Source organism: Brachionichthys hirsutus, chromosome 9, assembly GCF_040956055.1.
Source record: "Brachionichthys hirsutus isolate HB-005 chromosome 9, CSIRO-AGI_Bhir_v1, whole genome shotgun sequence".
NCBI classification, from domain to species: domain Eukaryota; kingdom Metazoa; phylum Chordata; class Actinopteri; order Lophiiformes; family Brachionichthyidae; genus Brachionichthys; species Brachionichthys hirsutus.
The window spans coordinates 12548392-12571110 of NC_090905.1; the positions used below are offsets into that span (position 1 = coordinate 12548392).

At 44.1% G+C, this 22719-nt stretch overlaps 1 protein-coding gene across 1 annotated transcript; it reads right to left on the reverse strand.

The window, feature by feature from the left end:
* Nucleotides 1-1549: 1549 nt before the first annotated feature.
* rab6ba (RAB6B, member RAS oncogene family a) lies at nt 1550-22377 on the reverse strand. Its single transcript, XM_068743172.1, has 8 exons — nt 22308-22377; nt 14914-14972; nt 10496-10549; nt 10198-10303; nt 8909-9020; nt 7136-7229; nt 6082-6148; nt 1550-1611 (listed from the first exon to the last, which is right to left on the reverse strand). Exons 1-8 carry the CDS (start codon nt 22375-22377, stop codon nt 1550-1552), a joined length of 624 nt encoding a protein of 207 aa, XP_068599273.1.
* Between the last annotated feature and the right edge of the window lie 342 nt (nt 22378-22719).

Sequence of the window (22719 nt, forward strand, 5' to 3'; positions counted from 1 at the left end):
AAATACCCATCGAAAAAAAGTGTCCTCTTTAAAGGCTGTGTGGTCGCTAATGAGGGCAGTACATTCCTGTTTGGAAATAGCACGTAGGCAGCAGCACAAAGGGTCGACGCATCGTCCTTTTTATTTGGACGGATTTTCACGTCTTCCTCATTCCCAAACACACCGAAGGAGCGTTCCAGTCAGGGTCTCCCGCGTCAACCACCGCACTCTGTTTCTGAGTATTACTGCTATTATTTGGAACTCTCGCTAGATTTCACAAGAGTGCTCCTCTTAGACACGTGTAACACCTTCTTCTCTTCTGAAACATGTTCTGAAAAAGTGCAGTAATATTTCACTTCAAACACAAGTCAATGCAAAGTAGTGGTCTCTTTTTTTTGTGACTTCACTCGGGGTACATTATCACACCGGGCTCCGCAAGAACACAAAGGTCAACTCAAGTTAAACAACATTGCATAATGCCAAACGTAAGCAGTCAGTGTAAAGACAAGCAGCAAAAAAGAAATCTCACCTCAGGGTGGGGGGGCACACACTCTACACTTTCAATGACAATCAGACAGGTCTTTATTAAGTGACTGTACATGAAGCGTTTCTCAACTTCGTATTAACCTGAAAGGTCTACATGTGCAAATTAGACTTTTGTCAGAAACATTGTAAAACAATTGACAAAGTTAAAGGTCCGTTTCCATCACAGAACCTGCATTCCTCTGTGACACGAGGCGAGGCCTTTGACCTTTGACCCTCACTGCTCACTGAACACCACGACCACAACTACGACACGTCACACAACGCAGCAGCAGCCCTGCTGTCACGAGTGCGCGGGGCTCTATGACACAGTGCAGACAAATGGTGACTAAATGGTGCCATAAGGTGGAGGGAATGACACAGCCTGTCGACGGCCTTCTGTGGAACTGCATTCTAATGCTGCCTATACGAAGAGCACACATTTACACACGAGTACGACAAAAAGTGATTCTGAAGTCGAAGCTTTCAGAAACATTATGACTTGGACTAGTTGTTTTAGAGTGCATGGCGTGAGCACTTACATGTTCAAACTGGTGCACACTGGTAAACAGTACCTATGCAGGAAAGACTAGGCATGCATTAGATACTCTCGTAATAATGAGTACTGTGGGGAGGACTTTCCAGAGTTGCCTGTAACAATTGTGGGACCCATAAAAATGCATCTAAAACCATCCGTTCTGGAGAGATTTCCCTGAATATACAAAAATATACAAAACAGAAAGTGGGAAAACCTCCTCATCCACTTGGAAAACAGTTTTCTACATAAGCTAGTTGGGGATTTTTCCTTTCCAAATATAGTGTGTCTTTTTTGTGCAAGTTGTAAGACTTTTTTTTTTGACAGTTTCATTTACAAAGCAGGCTACACTACTTTACAACTAAAGTCACATGTTGCTAGTTCCAAACTATAACCAGTAGTCAGATGAGGAGCCCAAATTCTCAACGTGCAAAATCAACTGCAAGTTAACCGATAGGAAGCGATATAACAAGCATGTGGTGCAATGTTTTCTTTCGAGGATGGCGCTGGATATTAACAGGAACAGCCACCTTCAGTCTGCGGCTCCTGAGGTTTGTCCAACTTGATGTCAATCACTGGAGAACAACGTTAAGGATGATTCGGAAACATCAGTAGTTTACATTATTCTGTTCATTATGCTGAATTAATCGATTTGCAGATGTGAATATTATGTTATTTTACAATGTTCATGTGTTTAGAGAGCCAAAACAGTTTATCTAGAATGTAGTACCACTACACAACCACTAGATGGGTCCATGAGTCAATTAATAGACAAAACAAACAGATCAGTCAACAAACAAAAAGTATGCGAGCAAACAATGGCGACTTAAATGGTTTCAAATACTTCCAAATATAACCTGTTATATAACCTGCCATTCATCAGAGCACATGTTTGGAGGGTGTAAGGAAGTTTTATTGTTAGTGGAGCAATAAACTGAATCAACGTTGGCTCTAAAAATAAAGCTGGCAAACAAAAGGTGCTTCAATGAGACGCTAAGTCCAAATGATGCTGCAGTTTTTTTTTTGCAATTACCTGATACAGAATCTTTCCCGGTCAATCCCCCAGAGGATCTTTTTCCAATTGAAGTATATTTATATGTGCATCTCCTCTGTTTTGAGGAAACCATGCTATTTTTTTCATTTCACTATTGTACGATACATAAATAAGGACTGTCTTTAAAAGCTGTGGTCTGCAGGTTGTATGCATGCGAGTCTGGAAGCAGCTCCATTTTTGTATTTCTGTCTCTGAAATGCAGCAGCTGCATGTTTTCATATTCTGCAGAAGAATGGTGTGGTATCATTTGAAAGGCAGTCTTTTAATGCACACACATACACACGCACACACACACACACACACGGTGGTTTCCAGCTGGATCAGATCTCATCAGGGATCTTGAGGCCTCATCTCAGCAGTCAGCATTAGCAAACCAAATGAACAGTGCTGAATATCTTAGTCCTCTCTGATACCTGTGTGTGTGTGTAAGTGTGTGTGCGCGCGTGCGCTGTCTACAGCATCTGCTGAACAATGAGTGATGAATCCTGTTACAGTTGGAAGGTACCTTTTATTGAATGAAAAGGAAATCTAGAGTCACGCAAGTCGTAAATGAGGTTAGGAGCTTGTACTGGTGTTTAATCTACAAAGAGCTGAAATAAACATCTCAACATCTGTCCACTGGTCACGTCAAAAACTAGAGATGATACTACTACAACTACTACCTGACTGGCAGACCATAGCATGTACGTCTGCAGAGCCATACATAGTTGGATGTATCTGGGGGGGGGGGGGGGGGGAGTCTGAGTACAAGGCTGTGGTTAATGACTTTGTCACATGGCGTGAGCTGAACCACCTGCAGCGCAACGTGGCAAAGAAAAAGGAACTGGTGCTGGACCTGAGGACGACGGAATACGGAAAGCAGGTGATGTTATGGGGGTGAAACTGACAGTGATGGAGAGAATGCTTCAGAAACTACGAAGCCTCCTGGACAACACACGGACAAACAGATTGAGCCCACCCCACCTCAAAAACTGAGGTCTTTCCTTCCTGTGGCAGTAAAAACATACACTGTACACCTTCTATTGCTTCCATCATATTTATATCAATGATCTATGCGCAGTCTCATTTCCTATTTCTAAGTTTGTTGAGCGGAGCGCTGTTGCAAACAGAATTCCACTCTGGGATCAATAACGTATTCGGTTTCTGATCCCCCCCCCCACTCTCTCTCACTCTCCCTCATTTCCTGTTTCCTCTTCATAAAAGCTGTCTGTCTCTTTAGCTGCTAAATGCTGCACTCTGTTTGTTTTAAATGAAGCAGCCGATGACCAGAACGAAACAGATAAGTCACGGAATGTAAGAACGTTCAGCTGAAAGATGCTACAATGCTAAAGAACTAAAGAATATGGGGAAATGAAGTGCACTTTTTACTTCACACATATTTTAAAAATACAATTTGTGCAGCTAGTTCCTTGGGCCATATCCAGAAATGTCGTTGCAGTGTTTGTAGTGGCCAACATTTCAATGGCAAATACAGCGTTCTTCCTCGTCAGCTTTCGTCTTCCTGTTAAACTTGAACTTCTTCCCCAGAACCAAACAAAGTGGCAATCGTGGCGCCATTCTCACCTCCATGATGTCTCAAAATAAACTGGAAAGCATCACCTTGAAGGGTTATGAACGGAAGCAGCCTGATAAGACGGCGGTAAACGTGAGTGTGGCTCTGCTTTGATATTCTCCTATTCACATGGGCGACCCTCGTACTCGTCTGGGTCAAGCACCCTCTCCACTCTCGCTCGCTCTCTCTCTCTCTCTCTCTGAGCTGCAGTGGTTATAAATCCTAGTGACTTTGTGAAAAAGAAGAAGACTGTGGCCACGGGCCCTGGCATTAAGCAACTAACAGCATGACCCATCTGTCTCTCGTTTAAAGCCTGCAATTAAAGGGAAAGAGCAGCCCATAGATGCCGCAGAGAGTTACGAAGCTACGGAACTGAACGTCCTGAATCTATCTGAGAAACAGATGAACCCAAAGCAGTGCAACTTTTCCATTATTACATTGTTGTTGCATATATTCCTTGTTTCGTGTCATCTCCTTTATAGTCAATGAATGGTTCCTAAATATGAAGTAGAATGTAATAAGCTAGTTAAAGGTGCAGGTGGACTTTCAGGATCTACGACACTATATCCTGTGCTGTTCCAGTAAAATCAATACTGTTCACAATACAAACACAGAGGAGCTGCTCCATTAATGATGATGACAGTCGGAGGCACAGAGCTGTTGAGGAGCCGTCATCACCGGGGCCATCCATCAGCACACCGCCGGCTCACACAGCTCACTCCCACGCCCATTAAGCCTCATTAAGAAACAGCGAAACAGAAAAAGTGAATTGGCTGGATGTGATGTGTGATGCATTGCAATCAGGAAATATGGCTGACTGTAATATAAAAAGTTCAGAGGGCTGCTCTGCTACTAACTTTATTATTGAGGCCATGCAGGCTGCAAAGGCCTGATGAGTATCTCAGAATCAGATATGCACAGAGAGATAAATGTAGGTAATCCTTGACGACACCAAGGCCAGCCTCTGATTTATGTTTCGCGTTAGAGCAGGTACGTGCTGCCGTGTTCATTTGGGTGGAAGGACTAACGATACGCATCAAAGGCAATTTCATAAATCACCCACTTAGCACAGAGATGTGCTTCTAGTTCAGAGCGGAAACAGTAACATGAGACGCTTCTGATGCACATCCCTAAACAGGTCTAATATATAATCCCCTTGCAGGCCCGTTTTGTTGCATTGGCATTGGTAGCAAATCAAAACATGACATTTTATGAGGCTCAGCTATTAAATCGGAAGCAAGAGGAGAGAGCTTTCTGTAACACCCAGAGGGGATTTCTAAGTACTACTTCTACACACAGCCCTTAAAGGGCTGGGAGAAACTTACCGTACATTGCTAACCTCTATTGTCACTATTTGCCTTCAAGAACACTGAGATCTGCTGCTAGTTTACTGGCGCTACAGAACACATCACCTGTATAATAAGAAATACCAACTATCATAGCATTTAGCATTAACTCGCTATGATGCAATGCTGTCATCTTGGGTAATCTGTGCTGCTTTTTTCCCGCCGATATTTCATATCCGTTATGCATCTATTGTTCAATTATTCTTTCCCTTACAAGTCGTCAAAAGGTTTTAAAAGAGGATAGTGCGACGCTGTGCAGAATAAAAGAGTCCTAAATTACGTTTGGACACTTAAGATTTCCCAGTGAATATAACACAAATTAAAACACATTCAAAGAGCTAAAATTCTTCTCTTCACTAATGAAAGCAGGGCGCAGAATTATTATGTGTGAAGCGCCTCTTTTATGAAAGGCTGTAAAAATAATTCAAAAGAGTGCAAGCTGTTTTACTGTTCCCCATGGCGGACATATTAACAGAAGCAAAGATCAATGCAGGAGCGTGAGAGGAGCCCAGACAGCCTGAGGCCTCTCTGTATCTGCAGACCTGAGCCATGCACCTCCTCACACACACATGCAGCAATGCGTTGCTTATGTGTGTTTAGAATGTGTAAGACTGACAGCCAAATGCTGCCTCCTAAAGAACTAAACGCTACTAAAAGTGCTCCACCTCCTGGAGAATCCTCCACCGGTGGAGGTGTGCTACGCTCAAATGACTGCAGCTCAGACGAGGAGTCATTTAGAGTCGTGCGCTGCAGCGGCGCCGCAGGCTCAGACTCGAGTCACGGGTTCAAATGAGAAAACCTACCTCGACAAAACAGCAGGTGTGGACCTACTGAGTGACCTGCAGCCCAGGCCCAGTGCAGAAAGCCAGTTTTAATAACACCTTCAATAGGACAGGTAGCTGACAACTATTCAAATATATGCCAGGACACACAGCTCGCCTGCAGCAAGCCTTTAATTTGAAGGCAAGCTGTGGAAAATGCCATCATATTGAGATTAAAATGAGAAAATAATATCACGCTGTTCACAAGTGATTAAATTTGTTCTTTCATATCATCAAAAAGGGAATTTTCCTATAAGTGGATTAAAGGATACTCCCTTCTTTGGTTGTTTCTTGCATGCTTTCCATTCCTGGAAGAGCAGCAGCCACACGCCGAAACAGCTGGAAACAGAAAGAGAGTCTTCAGAATGAACAAGGGTACATCGCGAATAATATCTGAGGAGCAGATAATCCAAAAGGTTGAAATATTATCCACTTATATAATATCAGGAGTCAAGACCTTACAAGAGTTTGATATGTTTGCAACATGTACCGGAGTGTTTCATATGCCTGTTTTTATATTCCTACAGTGGGATAATTATGAACTTACAGACTTTGAAACATTGTGCCTGAGCCGTACAACAGCGCTACGTAATAATAATCTACAGATTGGTTTACAAAGTTCATTCTACATTTTTCATATGCAAAAATAAAATGACATCTTGATTACTGTGAATGAAATCAGCCGTGTAATCATAAAACGCAGTAAAAAGGAAACCTATAAAGTCACGTAGAGAACAAATGTCTGATCATTGAAATCATATACCGGGGCGATGGGATGTTTTTGCACCGTTTTCATTATCCTTGCAAAAGAGGTTACGTTTTCATTCGTTCTCAGTCGGTCTGTTTGCTTGGATTTGGAGTAATAGTTTGCACACAAAAAAATGATTCACAGATTTCGTTTTTCTTTCATAGAGGTTGCCTTTGGAAGAGGCGGCAGCGCTGAAGGAGTCTAAGGACCTGGATATAAAGTAGTATATTGAGTAAAATAACATTTACATAAAAGTGAAAATGAATTGAGATGCAACCCAAAATGACCAAAAATTGTTATTAATTTTAGATAAAGCTAAGAAAAGACAACACTGCGTGTTTATATGGGATATTTTTCATTATTAAAACCCTGCTGCCAGGCGGTCTTATGACAATACTCACGAGTTGTCATGACTAACAGGCACATTTATGTCTTGAATCTTAAATTTGAAACATCATCTAACTGGGGAGTGATATTACAGTCATTCCACCACAAAATACATGTTTCTTTCCTTTCTCTGCTTTTTGCTTAACAGTTAAACATTTTTGAAACATATTTGAAGTTTATTCTACACTCACCTGTTTGACATTATAACCCGTCTTGGCGCTGGTCTCTATGAACATGACACTCAGCTCTTTTGCCCTCTGTTCGCCTTCCTCAATCGTGATTTGTCTGTGGAAAAAAGGAGAATTACAGAGAGACTAAGGATGTTGCATAGCAACACCGATTATTTGTTCAATCGTGAACGTGCAGTAGTAACGTCGAAACACAAGAGGCAGCAGTGTTTCGCCAGCTGGAAAACACCAGAAGAAGAGTTGGCGGTTGTTCACAGTGAAAAACGTTTCCATCGTTCATAGCGAGCGAAGCGATTCAGCTTCATCTGGTTACCTCTCCTCAGTCTGTCGTGCTAAAGTCTTTCTTAGCGTTGCGTTGAGGTGGACGAGGAACGTTGAGTGTCATTTTGAATTAAGCCCCATCTGTGCTCATTGTATATAATTCATAATTATCACTTCAGTAAAACCCACCCACCAACCGATGAGAGGAGCCGACATAGAAAAGCAAGATTTATTCACAGACGCTTTAAAACATAATCCTTGCTTGTCGGCTGTCTGTTATTAGAGCGATGAAGACTATGACGGAATTGTTTTCATCCTATGCTTTTGCATATAATGCACATAAACATCCTGATATGTGATATGTGTAAGTTGGTGAATGTGAGGAGTAAAAACGTGACCTCAGGGTCTGCAGGTTTGATACCTGCGTACAGAGTACAAACAGTGGTGGAGTTGTCATATTTACATTCACAACACACACACACACACACACAGACTCACAAATGAAGCTCCTGCTATTCTGGGCTGGTGAGGATACAACAAACTCTATTAGCTAATGACTGTGGAGGATTAATTACATCGTCCACTGATATATTAATAACAGTCTTAATGGATTTGGCAGTGGCTGTTTTGTTCTGGCTGAGAGGCAGAGACTGACAGGTGTCCAAGGACGTGAACAGAAAGAGTGGTGCCGTCCTGGAGCTAGGTTCATTAAGACGACTGATTTCAGTCAATCTGCCGCTGGTGTTGTGGCATCTTGTAAACAAAAAGCTTTTCTATCCTCTCAACTTACACTGCTGTGGTGTAAAGCCCATCTCAACAGGCTCACGTCAGCATGTTATCCTGCATTGTTAAATTTAACTGATCCTCCGCTCCTGAAATAACCCCCAGCTCGGCATCATAGAAGAGAAAAAATAAAAATCCAGCCTTGGTGCGATAGGACCGCAACGTTCCTGCAGCGAGAACAGGACACACTGCACAGGAGATGCATTTACATAACAGCTTCTGACGGAGCTGCACCAGTGCTGCTGTCACCACTCTGGACATTTGCCTCTGAGTCAGAACTTAAAACAACACTGAGGCTTATTCTTTCGGCAGCTTGCAAGAAACCTGCATCATGGATGTGTAAAATGTGTCATCCCAACAGCTCCCATGCAAACTAGCAGCTAGTTCTGAGGGGTTTGTGTGACAGAACATTTACGTTCAAAAAGGAGGCTATGAAATCACTATCTATCTAATCCTATTATCACTCTATCTATTCTGAATAGATCATCATTGAATAGATCATGTTGCATGTTCATTTTTACAATATCTTAAAGTTGATTTTTGATTTTTAGTTTCTCATTAAAGCTGAACGTCTATTTTGGTGCAAAAGTTTTTGTTTTGAGATGCGAGTATAACACAGGAGATCACATACAAGTCGCATTTAAACAGAAATGTGAACAAACTCGCAAAAAAATAATAATCAGAATTGAGCATTAAGCACTGCAGTGTGAACAAAGCCGTCGACTCACATACCTCTTATCTACCAGGTCTGTTTTATTGCCAACAAGCATAATGATGACATCACCTCCTCTCTCTGTTCTCACGTCCTCAATCCATTTTGATGTCTGCTGGAATGAATTAACATCTGTTTAAAAGAGGAAGAAGCCAGTTAAAAACAGCGGTGACATTCAGCACGCTGCCACTCCAGCTGTTGCTTTCACCAACAAACTATTTCAAACAGTCTTGGACTTTTTATAACAGCTGACAGAAATGAAGAAAGAAACCTGCTGAATGATGATGCAAGAACATACAGACAAAAAATAAATAAAGTGGTAAATCATATTAAAAATATATTTTCTGATACATTATACTGTATCACACCCAGTAAATAACTTGCATAATAAACCAATGTAACAGTGTGTCATCGATCACATTCACCTTGCCACAGAACTAGAGTTTTCAGACTTGCAGACCGATTGCAGAATAAAACTTGCGGTACGTACTCTCAAAGAGGGACTGTGATCGAGTCTGTCCTTTTCAGTGGGAAATAGAGCCGGAACTTTGAGGCCCGATAATCCATCATATTGGTTTTCTAAAGGAATCCATGTTACAATGGGTATCTTATTTATTTAGTCATTATTTAAATCTAATGTCATCTTGTGAGTGCATCAGTCATAGTTTTTTATTATATAAAGCAAGACCAGGGCAGCAGTGGTGCAGTGGGTAGCGCTGTTGCCTCACAGCAAGAAGGTCCTTTCTGTGAGGCGTTTGCATGTTCTCCCTGGGTTCTCCGGCTTCCTCCCACCACCGAACATTTGAAACAAAGGTGAATTGATCGTTACAAATTGTCCATGACTGCGAGCACAAGTGGGTGTTTCTTTCTGTGTGGCCCTATAAGGAACTGGCGACTAGTCATGGGTGTAGCCCTCCTCTCCAGTGTAACCAGAGATCCAGATTCAGATAAGCAGCGAAATGAATGAAAGGAAGAGATTGAACATCAGAGCTGCTCCTCTCCCTCTCAGTGATTGACAAACTGTCCACCTGCCAGAGGCAGACAGCGTCTCGGGAGCAAACTGCTCGCAGTTTAATGTTCTGCAGCTGAGCAGATGAGCCCTGAGAGCTCAACACGCTGCAGCTTAAGACAAAAAACAAGCACATTAACAAAGCAACTCCATCAACGAACTGTGTATTTGGTTACGCTGGGAGTTAACAGGCCGTGCCCAACGGGCCACATCATTTGCTGTTGCTTTCTTCTTGAGCTCTCCTGTTTGGCCATCACATCTTGATCAATGCTCATTTCGCTCGTCGAACAAGGTACTGACTTGTGATGTCGTAGACGACCACGGCCACAGTGGAGTCCCGTATATAACTGGGAATGAGGCTCCGGAAGCGTTCCTGTCCCGCCGTGTCCCAGAGCTGCAACCTCACCTGAGGTTCAGAAAGAGAAAGCTAAGCAGATGATTCAGATAGTCAGAGAGCCTGAAACAGAAGGATCCCGGTACGCGCACACACAGACACACACACACACACACGATTGTATTCATCTACATCCAGAAATCATACTTTATCATATTTAGCAGCATTAAACAGCTCTGTTGTGACATTAAGCAGGCTTCTTACCGTTCTATCTTCCAGGTACATGGTTTTCGACAGGAAGTCAATTCCAATTGTGGCCTAGTTTACAGAGAGAAGACACACATGGATCAACATCTCCGGGGATACGTCCGGAAGCAAACGACAGAGCACCGCAGACTGGATCATCAAGTCACGTCATCCCAAGTAGCTCTGATACAAAATTAAACCTATTAAGAGTGGATGAAAGAATTAAGCCAAGCTTATAACATGTAATTTAATACTGTACATTATTTTTGACTCTCCAATGTCTGTGGATCAAAGCTCTCTCTTTTTTCCTTTAGAGCATGCTAATGTAAATATGTCATTCATCAGAAACGCATAGAGTTGTGTATTTGTTTATTTTTCCACTCATTGAGCTTCTCAAAGGCATCTGATATGCTCCATTTATAACAATGCTATAATTCCCTGATTGCGACACAGGTCCTTTTCTTTTCAGCTGTTGTCGTTCTGTAGTAAGCTTCATGATATCTCTTGCTTGTACAAATATAAACATAGAAATCAATGTGAAAGTGGGCTCTGAGTTCAGAAGGTTGACCGATTCACTTCCTCTGTGCTGCCCAGCTAGCACAGGACTAATTCAGAGAGACTGGCATGTAGAACGGACCTCATTTATACTCTTCTTTTACACACACATCAAGCACCGCCTGGCTGAAAATAAACCTCAAAGAAGTACAAATGACTTGACGCAAAGTTTTATTCATTACGTATAAAGTCTTAGTTTTTACGTCTCCAACATTATACCAATTCCCAAAATAAATCTCTTATCCGTCCTGAAGGAATCTGCTTTAAATGTATTTCACAACTCACTGGGGAGGCACAACAGAAAAATCCCAACGAACAATGATTGTGTGCTTGTTCAACTGAAAGACGACTTCAGCCCTTAAAAATAATTTAGAATTTAGAGATGGTTTTGAACAAGTGGGTCACCAGAGAAAACACTGAAACCTGCTGATCTGTAGTAATATCTCTAACCCAATAGAGAATGGCTTTGAAAGCAGAGAAATGCCTGGGGGGGGGGGGGGTATCTTGGGGGATGGCAGAGGTGCTGCAAGCTCTTTCTGGCCCTAATATTAAATATAGAATCCCACACAGACAGAAATACATGAACAGATTAGCTCAACAGAAATTATTAATAATCCTTTTACGTATTTAACTCCTGCATCTCGCCAGAAGACAGACACTCACAGCCCTGAGGCCCATCCTGCAAGTATCTGGAGCAAGAAATGCTTTTATCAGATCAGACAGGCTCCACTCACCAAGTAAGTTAAATGTATTTTTGGCATAAGAACTTTAATGGCTGTGAGACATTGATCCGAAGATATCCTATAAGTTTAAAGTCACCACTAATTTACTTTGTCTTGACATTTCGATATGCCACTGATATGATAAGACAAGCATTTATTGTTGTGGAATATGCCGAGTCCAAATAATCAAAGCAGCACCGCTATGAACTGTATCTCACTAAACCCGTAATGTCAGCTAACCAAAACTTGCAGGACTATATTAAATATACATCTTGTTTTGTTAAGCAGGTCCTACTATTGCCATTTTCCATCTGTGCACCAGATGCCGACAGAACTTGGTTCATTTCCACATAGACCTGATCACCCCAGCCATCCACAGAACCATTCCCCCTCCTATAGGCTCCAGTAGGCCTGTGGCCTGCAGCTGTAGATTAAACAATCTTTTCATCTACAAGAAGCTGGATGGATGGCTGTTTGCACATCTGAATCCAGACTTCTATTCATTTAGTTAGTTAGGCCTAATTACTAGGGGCATGTGTCCTTCCACGTGTACAGGGTTATAAGTATGCTTTATGCAATGATGGCAAATGTGACAGGTTGAAAATGAATAAACTGGTTTGATAATCAATTAATCCTTTTTGTTTTCCATTTTCAAAGATGACAAATTTACGTTTTGTTTTCATGGGTCATTTGCCCCATTTAATTGTTAGGAGCTCTTTATCATTTATTAAAATTACACATGCTGACTTGTTGTTTGGGTCAGTGTAAACATGCAGAAGGTGCACAGAAGTGACTTTGTTGTGGTGTGATCTTTATCCTATAAGGTAAGCTATAAGGAAAAATGGAAATCAAAACAATAAATCAGAAATAACATAATTAAAGATAGATAGAGATAAGCACTTGTCAAAAGAACAGGGTCACATAATTAATGCATAACACCCCCCTGACTGAGAAATGGAGGAAGGTATAGACCAGGGGTCCCCAAACTTTTTCCTGTGAGGGCCACATCACTTTTCCCTTCTCTGATGGAGGGCCGGGGCCAGTTTGTAGGAAAAGTGTGACGATGGCAGGGGTGCCTAAACATTTAGGGGCCGAATGTGGAGGCAGGCTGTAGTTTAGGCTTCATCTCACCATCACAACTACACACAGTGACATGAATCGAGTGTCACACACGGAATGCCTCTCACACCCAAACTCAGTCTCTCTCCAGCACTATCAGGTAGTGCAGAGGCGAAGAACGACTCGATCAATCAGCTGATCCAATACAGCTGCAGAGGAGCAAACAACAAACCTCCAATTCTTGTAAAAAACCCAAATGCTGCACACCCTGGTTGTGAACCCAGGACCTTCTAGCAGGGAGTCAAGCGCACTACCCACTACACCACCTAGATGTTATCCTATCAAGCGTTAGGATAAATAGACAGTAGCATTGTTGACTTTAGACCAGAGGCACTGGTTTTGAATCCAGTACGACGTCACCTGGTCGGAGACACGCCCACTCCACATAACACAAAAGGAAAAAGCACAACATAACAACACAACAACACAACAACATAGCAACACAGTACAACACAACAACACGCTGTGGTCTGAGAATACCTCGAGTTTCCTCACCTATACGGTGGCGTAGTCGGTAGGGTTACCGGTCTACTGCCAGAGGAACTGGGTTCGCATCCAGCTGTGGGGGTGGGGGTGGAGTAGGGGTGGCAGGGTAGGCCCAGGGCCTTACCTGGGTGGAGTGAACTGGACCACTGGTCCACTCCACTCCGCTCAGGTGTGCCCTGGACCTACCCTGTTGCCCCTGCTCCATCTCATTCCCGTAGTGGGATTCGATACCAGGGCCATTTTGCCCCCCTCTACAGTGCTGCCAACCATGCCACCGTGGAGGTGAGGAAACTTGCCCTGTTATTACAAAGTAATTACTATGTAATAAGTTGATATTACAGAACATTGGAACATTAACTTTCTGGCCGTATGTGACCATCATTAAAAATAAAAGGGAGGCTACTCATGTTGTACGGAAAGGAAAATAAGTAAATTCTATTTTGGGTCTCTGGTATTGTTCAGGGGGCCAGGCCAAATGTGGAAATGGGCCGGATCCGGCCCGCGGGCCGTAGTTTGGGGACCCCTGCTTTAAATCTTCTCATACGTGCATCACGTCTCTGTGGTTAGATCTAAAGGAGCAGCGCTTTTGTGTGTGTGTGTAAATTGCAGCAATCTAGGACTGAGGGTTTTAAAGGAGCTTAAAATGGTCTCCATTAGCTGTCTGTCACAACCGCTGCCTGGACTGTTGACAAGTTAATGAAATCAATGCATCAAACTAACTTCAAGTATCTCCTTCTACACTCCCACGACAACACTGGGAGGAACAAAGTCATCTGAGATAAGTCAATAAATACATTCATTTTGATTTCACTGTGTTAAAGCAATATATGGATTATAGAAGTAGCAATAATGGATTTCCAATCAACAAAAACAACCAACATAATGCTGCCATTCAACGAGAATCTTATAACTACCGGTAATTAATTTCTGATACGGTAAAACATTTCCTAATTTCCAACATGCGCCAGCTCCTTAACAACTCAGACATGCTGGAACACGCATGAATCATAGAGATTTGGAAGCTGAATACAATCCAGAAATAAGTCAGTGTGGCTTGTCTGGTTGTGTGTAGTCCTATGACATACAAATGTAGTAACATAAGAGGATTCAGCAGCCAGTGTGAAAGTGCAGCATCACAGAGACAATTTAATCCACACACAATAAAGCATTGAAATCTCATTACAGCACTTGTGCAAAGGATTGGAGAGGCTTTGAGGGAAAGGTTTCTTTCCTTTGGCCAATTGCAACACTGACGTGTTGCATTTGTTACCATGACTCGGTAACTTCTGCGTTCACCTTCTATTCAGAATTGGTAAAAGAAAATTATGAAATATATCAGACACCTTAATGGTTCATAAACTAAAACATAGCAGCACGTTTAATTTCAGGCACTCTGTGAAGTGTACTCTGTTGGGTTATTGACAAAGTGGGTCTGAGGGTCTACAGGGCTCTTGATATTGTTGAGTTAAATGGTACAAAAATGCAAAATCACAATTTTACTCACACAAATGATTTCTGATTTAAAAGGCTATAACCATCATTAGAGCAACCCACCTGATACGTGTTGTCAAAGCTGTCATACATGAATCGTGTGATCAGAGACGTCTTTCCCACTGCAAGACAAAAGCACAGCAGGTGTTAAATGAGACGGCAGGCTTTGGTCCTTCTCGAGTCAGACACTTGGAGAACGTAGCAGTGGGGATGTGAACTCCCAAAACAGGTTCATTTCCCTTAATATAACATTTTAATGCGGAGAGAAGGGTGAAACAAAGAGGCAAGCAAATTCTTACGGAATGGAGAAAATACCACCCGAGGACTGATGATAGTTTGCATCGCCAATTCCTGGCTGCATCCTTTCATCTGGATCTCCAGCAAGATCTAGTTGGTTGGTTCTTGGCTCATGTCCGAGCTTCCACTAAACTTTGTGGGTTTCTGTCTAACAGTGTTTCCATCATTTCATGCTGCATTTTCTTCAGCTTTTCCGCTTTGCGGGTCACTATCTCAGCTTGCTAGGGGTGAGAGCCGGGGCTACACCCCAAATGTGTCGCCAGTGCATCGACACCCAGAGGCAGCCTCACGCACGCACTCATACACTACGGACAATTATTTGTGAATATATAATTATTCTGAATTGTATCACAGTAAAACAGGTTAATTTCTATTTAACCAGGTAAGTCAATTGAGAATTAATTCTCTTTTTCAATAACGACCTGGACCTAATTTGCATGTTTTTGGTGGTGGGAAGAAGCCGGAGAACCCGGAGAGAACCCCTGCAGACACGGGGAGAACATGCAAACTCCTCGCAGAAAGGAATCGAACCCAGACCCTTCTTGCTGTGAGGCAGCAGCGCTACCCACTGCAACACCGTGCCACCCACAAATAAATCTAGTTAAAAATAAATCCTATTAACGCTCCTCCTATATAAATCCTTGTTCCACAGCAGAGAAAATGGAGCAGATCCTTCCTGCACTGTCCACAGACCTATTAAAAATTCCTGAATAGCAAACAACATGACCAGAAATTGGCTGATGCACTTGCCAAGTTTCATGAAACTAATATTGAACTATTTTTGAGTTATGCCCGACAATAAATGTTCACAGACAGACAGATGGAGCGCTAGTCTTCTAAGCATGCATTAATGCCGTGGGAATAAAGCGTTCGACTGAACAGACGTGGTCTTTCTGAAGAAGCATTCTGGTTCCATGAAGAAAAATATGATTCTGTTTGAAGGCCCTGGGGAGGCCCTTCCTCTCCATCAGAGGATGCTGACGGGATGAGAACACTAAAGGGCAAACAAAGAGAAATAGGCGGCTTCTGAGTAAGAGCAAAAGCTAATATAACATAAAATAGTACCGACTACATTCATGCTGATGCTTTGCTTGGGCCTCCACTGCTGCAGCACTGCAGCATCTCTGTCACCCGTTCCACTGCTAGCCGTGTGCTAATGATTCATGGCTTTCCTGGGGTGCTAAAGAAAAACTCTCCCTATGTTAAGTTAATGCACGGCAGACCCCCACGCCATTAATCCCCACAAGAACTTCAGTGTGGAGCGCACATTTACACCTCATTGAGACACTATATATTCTTACAATGATGTTGACCGTATGGATCAATAAATTAAAGCCCGCTGATCATTGTACCATTGCGCTGCACTTGGGCTAAAGTGGCACAGTAATTAGGATTCTTTAGGGAAGCCGGGGAGAAGGTAAAAACTGATGGAAACCTGTTCAAGTGTTACATCTCCTGCTGGGTAAATGGTAGCCTTCCTCCACAGTGGTGATTTCACTCAAGTCGTTCTGTATGAGAAAACCAGGATTAAATCTAAATGTTGTTCTCTGTCTGTCTCCCTTCAAAGATCTCGCATCAAGAAAGAGCCCAATCTAATTCTAAAGACACATCATTTAGAGAGAATGGTCTACCAGCAGTGTCTTCAGTGAAGTCATGCGAGACACTTAAAAAGTCCCTGAATCTATTCCTGAAGTCCATCTCCATCCACATTGATTTAAAACAACGACGGAGAAGAAGTCGCATTTGTAATAAGTCTCTTGTGTTTCATAAAACTGCCAGATGCTTTCCATTGACACACACAGGCAAGTGGAACCGAATCAGACAGTCTCTTCATTTGCAATCCACTCAGCTGTGCAGCACATGCATGGGACTACAGTCACTGCAGACCAGCTCCTGCACAGCCCAACAACACACCTGGTGTTATGCAGTCATCAACATTATATATGGGAATATGGGTTATATGGGAAATGCAGATAGAGGTCTAGCTTCTTGTTGTATTTCATGCTAAGTCCATAATACACTACATGGAGCATTGTGTCCGAAATAGAACAAAACAGCGTGAACTCATGTCTCTGACGCTGCCATGCTGTTCAGTAAACAGAAGTGATCACACATGTTCTGAGGAAAGAACAGGACTGGCATGTTGCTGGAAGCGACGCGTCTTGATGAACGGCGTCCATTAAGGGGCACCTGAGCTTAGCAGTAGCAGATTACGCCGTCACTGAGTTGTTTCCCTTTATCGATCAGAAATCACCTGCCAGGATGGAGTGATGGGAAGTGAAATGGAAAAGATAACCTGTTGGCTTTAGACTGCAGCCACTCAAGATGAATGTGTCCCAGAATCCCAAAGGCTTCAGATTTCAAGATTACGAGTCAAAATCAATTCCCCTCAAACCCTTATCAAGGAAGATGCTCAAGGCTGAGGGTCTGGTGACGACTCACTGGCATCCACGGGGCCTTAATGTAAGAGGACTGCGTGGATATAGAACAGCCAGGCCTATTAGGGGAGCTGATGAGGCTCAGCGGAGCGTTGAGCAGCACCAGTGGCGTGTCATGATGCGACCCACAACCCCTCACAGACCTGAGGCTCCAGACACAGCAGTAAAAAAAAAAAGCTCATTTTCCACATATTGCTGTGCTGGTGTTTAGCAGCATTTCCTGACCCGGTCAATCCAGTTGGAATGAGCAGGTTCCTGGATGTAGCGTCATATTATGCTTCCTTTCCCCCCACGGCAAATAAAAACAAACAAATGGGGTTTGCCATTTGTCACTTCGGCTTTGTTGGGGGGAACCTTTAGCCAGACTCTTTGCACAGGCAGAGTCGAAAACAACAAAAGAAGCAGGCAGGAAGAGAGACCTTCTGACAGCTCATTTAGCATGCTGCCTGCTTCCACCCACCTCTCTGACATTAGCTGATTCTGTGATGAAAAACAGAACATCGTGCCTTCTTTCCCTTTATAGACACATTTTTCACACACTCCCACCATTCCAGGGCCTTCATTATACAAAGGAAAGCTTAAAAAGAACAAGCGGTGCTTTTACTGCAGCCTCTGCAGCCATGTTCCTGCTTCTTGACATACTTCATACTTCATTAATAAATGATAGTGTCAGAACTGACAGGATTCACGGCCGCCTGGGCACCGCTGCCAATTACGGCCGACATGTCAGAGGGAGACACGGCTACCGGAGACGAGCCAGCCAAACACAAAGCGGGCGCTGCCACTGTCTGGAGGAGCACTGGTTGACAAAGCAGGCCCCCCCACTGCCACCCCCCCTCACACAGATAGCACAGACAACACCACGTCACAATGGTTGGGACCCCACGCTACACCGCTGCCATAACATATGTTTCAGTGGGACAAACATACTGATATATGTCATCAAATAATTTTGCTGTGGTGCCAGTCATCCGTTTACTTTACTTTGGTGTGATCCAAACACGATGAGATGAGATGACGTTTGACTTGTGTTACTCAAAGTGCCAAAAGAATTCACTGAAAAAAACCAACAGCGAAGCCCTTTCCAGAAATCATGACCCGCTTCTTAGAATTATTCCAACGCCCAGGTGGTTTCAGAACAAACAGCTGTGGGCCTCTGAGACAAACAGAAAAACAATGCACAAAAACAGTAGTAGTTTATAACGGCAACGTTTTCGTATTTTAAAATACGGGTCTGAGCCGGGACCTCCTTCACATGCTTTAAGAAAATAAGATAAGTGTAAAATAATCATCGTAAACTTACATCACAAAGGTTACAGGAAGCAGGAGCGAAACAATTTCTAATTCTAAGAACTACAATCATTCGTAGTTCTTCCAGTGGATTAAAAAAAGAAAACAGAGTGTCATAGAGGAACTATTTTATTTTCAACCAGCTACAGTGGATGGATCACACAGAAGGATCCGCTGCAGGAGGGGAGGCTCCAGCTGCTGACGGGGTCGCTGGATGAGCTGCTACATGAAGTAGCTTAGCAAGCTACATCCATCCATCTGAAAATGTTGAGAACTAGATGGGAAATAATTCTTAGAGAACATTGCTCGATACAAGGTCTGCCTTAAGTAACTGGGTCATAAATCCTGGAAAGACAGGTGCTGTTGAATGTTCTTGAAAACTATCCTGAAAGGGTGATGGGGGGGGGGGGGTATTATAGGTTAGCGTTGTGTCTGCTCTGAAGCATCACAATACTAACTTTTAATACAATATAAAATCCTTCATGCATTAAAAGTAATCTTAGGTTGGTTAGCAAATGATTATTTTCCACACTGATCACCTACACAATTGTCATTATTGAAGCCATGCGTGTGAAAAATAACGTCATTCATGTGTTCCTTTAAATTCACTTTAGGCATCTCTATGTTCAGCGACAATTTGGGTATGCAGGCGATGCCCGGTTGCACATTAACATTTCATTTTACTTTATTTTTTATAAGCTGGACTGTTGTAACTGGGCCAATGCACTATGTGATGCATGGCCCCATGACACTGGATGATCAATAAGGCCTTCTGAAGTAGTGAGCCATGACTAATATGGCTAATTCGGTTGCTCAGGGCTTGTGAATTACGCTATAGAACAAATCTCCCCTGTTCAGACCGCAGGCAAAAAGACTCAAATCAGTCTTGCTTCCACACTGAAAGGGAAAATCTGTTCAGTGTCTCAAGTCAAGCTTGAGACAGAGACACAAAATCAAAAAAGGCATAAATCATGACTGAGTCTGTGAAGAAAAGTTTATAGAACAGGGCAACCTGCAAAACCACAACTCCAGGCCAGAAGCTGCAGCCACACAAGATATCTCCTCGCCACTAACAGCCTGGGTGTGTCTCAACTCGACTCCTCCACAGCATCACAGCCTCCCAGCATCACAGCCTCACAGCATCACAGCATCACAGCATCACAGCATCACAGCATCACAGCATCACAGCATCACAGCCTCCCAGCATCACAGCCTCACAGCATCACAGCATCACAGCATCACAGCATCACAGCATCACAGCATCAGCATCACAGCCTCACAGCATCACAGCATCACAGCCTCACAGCATCACAGCATCACAGCCTCACAGCCTCACAGCATCACAGCCTCAAGCATCAAGCATCACAGCATCACAGCATCACAGCATCACAGCATCACAGCATCACAGCCTCACAGCATCACAGCAACAGCATCACAGCATCGCAGCATCACAGCATCACAGCCTCACAGCCTCACAGCATCACAGCATCACAGCCTCAAGCATCACAGCATCACAGCATCACAGCATCACAGCATCAGCATCACAGCATCACAGCCTCACAGCATCACAGCATCAGCATCACAGCCTCACAGCCTCACAGCATCACAGCATCACAGCCTCACAGCCTCACAGCATCACAGCATCACAGCCTCAAGCATCAAGCATCACAGCATCACAGCATCACAGCATCACAGCATCACAGCATCACAGCCTCACAGCATCACAGCATCACAGCAACAGCATCACAGCATCGCAGCATCAGCATCACAGCATCACAGCCTCACAGCCTCACAGCATCACAGCATCACAGCATCAGCATCACAGCATCACAGCATCACAGCATCACAGCATCACAGCATCAGCATCACAGCATCACAGCCTCACAGCATCACAGCATCACAGCCTCACAGCCTCACAGCAACAGCATCACAGCCTCACAGCCTCACAGCATCACAGCATCACAGCATCACAGCATCAGCATCACAGCATCACAGCCTCACAGCATCACAGCATCACAGCATCACAGCCTCACAGCAACAGCATCACAGCCTCACAGCATCACAGCATCACAGCCTCACAGCATCACAGCATCACAGCATCACAGCCTCACAGCATCACAGCATCACAGCATCACAGCATCACAGCATCACAGCATCACAGCATCACAGCATCAGCATCACAGCATCACAGCATCACAGCATCACAGCCTCACAGCAACAGCATCACAGCCTCACAGCATCACAGCATCACAGCCTCACAGCATCACAGCATCACAGCATCACAGCCTCACAGCAACAGCATCAGCATCACAGCATCACAGCCTCACAGCATCACAGCATCACAGCATCACAGCATCACAGCCTCACAGCATCACAGCATCACAGCATCACAGCATCACAGCATCAGCATCACAGCATCACAGCCTCACAGCATCACAGCATCACAGCCTCACAGCATCACAGCATCACAGCATCACAGCCTCACAGCAACAGCATCACAGCATCACAGCATCAAGCATCACAGCATCAAAGCATCAAGCATCACAGCCTCACAGCCTCACAGCATCACAGCATCACAGCATCAAGCATCACAGCCTCACAGCATCAAGCATCAAGCATCACAGCCTCACAGCATCACAGCATCACAGCCTCACAGCATCACAGCATCACAGCATCACAGCATCAAGCATCACAGCCTCACAGCATCAAGCATCAAGCATCACAGCATCACAGCATCAAGCATCACAGCCTCACAGCATCACAGCATCACAGCATCACAGCATCAAGCATCACAGCCTCACAGCAGCATCACAGCCTCACAGCATCACAGCCTCACAGCATCACAACATCACAGCCTCACAGCAACAGCATCACAGCATCACAGCATCAAGCATCACAGCCTCACAGCCTCACAGCAGCATCACAGCCTCACAGCATCACAGCCTCACAGCATCACAACATCACAGCCTCACAGCAACAGCATCACAGCATCACAGCATCAAGCATCACAGCCTCACAGCAGCATCACAGCATCACAGCATCACAGCCTCACAGCATCACAGCCTCACAGCATCACAGCAACACAGCATCATCACAGCCTCACATCATCACAGCAACACAGCATCACAACATCACAACATCACAGCCTCACAGCAACACAGCATCACAGCATCACAGCCTCCCAGCATCACAGCATCACAGCATCACAGCCTCCCACAGACGGACACTCATCCAATAACGGAGCATTACTCATCTGGGGCGGATCGATGCTCTATAAACCATCGCAGCGAACAAGTCGCCTGCGCCCATGAAAACATCATCTCTGTGTTACGCTGTTAAACTCAGATACCGCATCCTCTGTCGAACAGGCGAAACATTTGCCCCCTCCCTCGCTCAAAACAGAACTTCTGGAGAGAATTAAACATTTCTTACCACTTTGCTCCCCCAGAAAGACGAGTTTGAATTTTCTTAAAGGATTTCCAAAGTCACTGCCAACGGACATTTTGATGATGATGATGAGGAGGAGGAGGAGGAGGAGGAGGGGGGGGGGGCTCTGTAGGACAAGTCTGGGTGTCCTGTGTTTCCGCACGACTTCGGGGGGGTGTTGGTGGAGATGCTGGATGGAATGGGCGGTGGAGTCGCTCTCCGTTCAGCCCGGCTCTCTCTCTCTCTCTCTCTCTCTCTCTCTCTCTCTGCTGCACCGGTCCGTGACGATCAGGGTGGGTTTTTTGCAATGGTGTCTGCGCATGCGCGGCCTCTCCTCGCTCTCCGGTGAGCGTGACAGCCGTGATATCAGGTGACGTCATGTGTGTTGGAGGAGACGGGCAGGCAGACGTAAAATGTG

Bases quoted from the DNA above. Each gene is read 5' to 3' on its own strand.
- rab6ba (XM_068743172.1), bottom strand. From the start codon at position 22,377: ATGTCCGTTGGCAGTGACTTTGGAAATCCTTTAAGAAAATTCAAACTC. The intron at 10,550-14,913 runs GTGGGTTGCTCT...TCTGTAAACTAG, and splicing joins GCTTTGACAACACGTATCAG to GCCACAATTGGAATTGACTT. The intron at 9,021-10,197 runs GTCAGTACCTTG...TCTTTTAAACAG, and splicing joins GGTCGTCTACGACATCACAA to ATGTTAATTCATTCCAGCAG.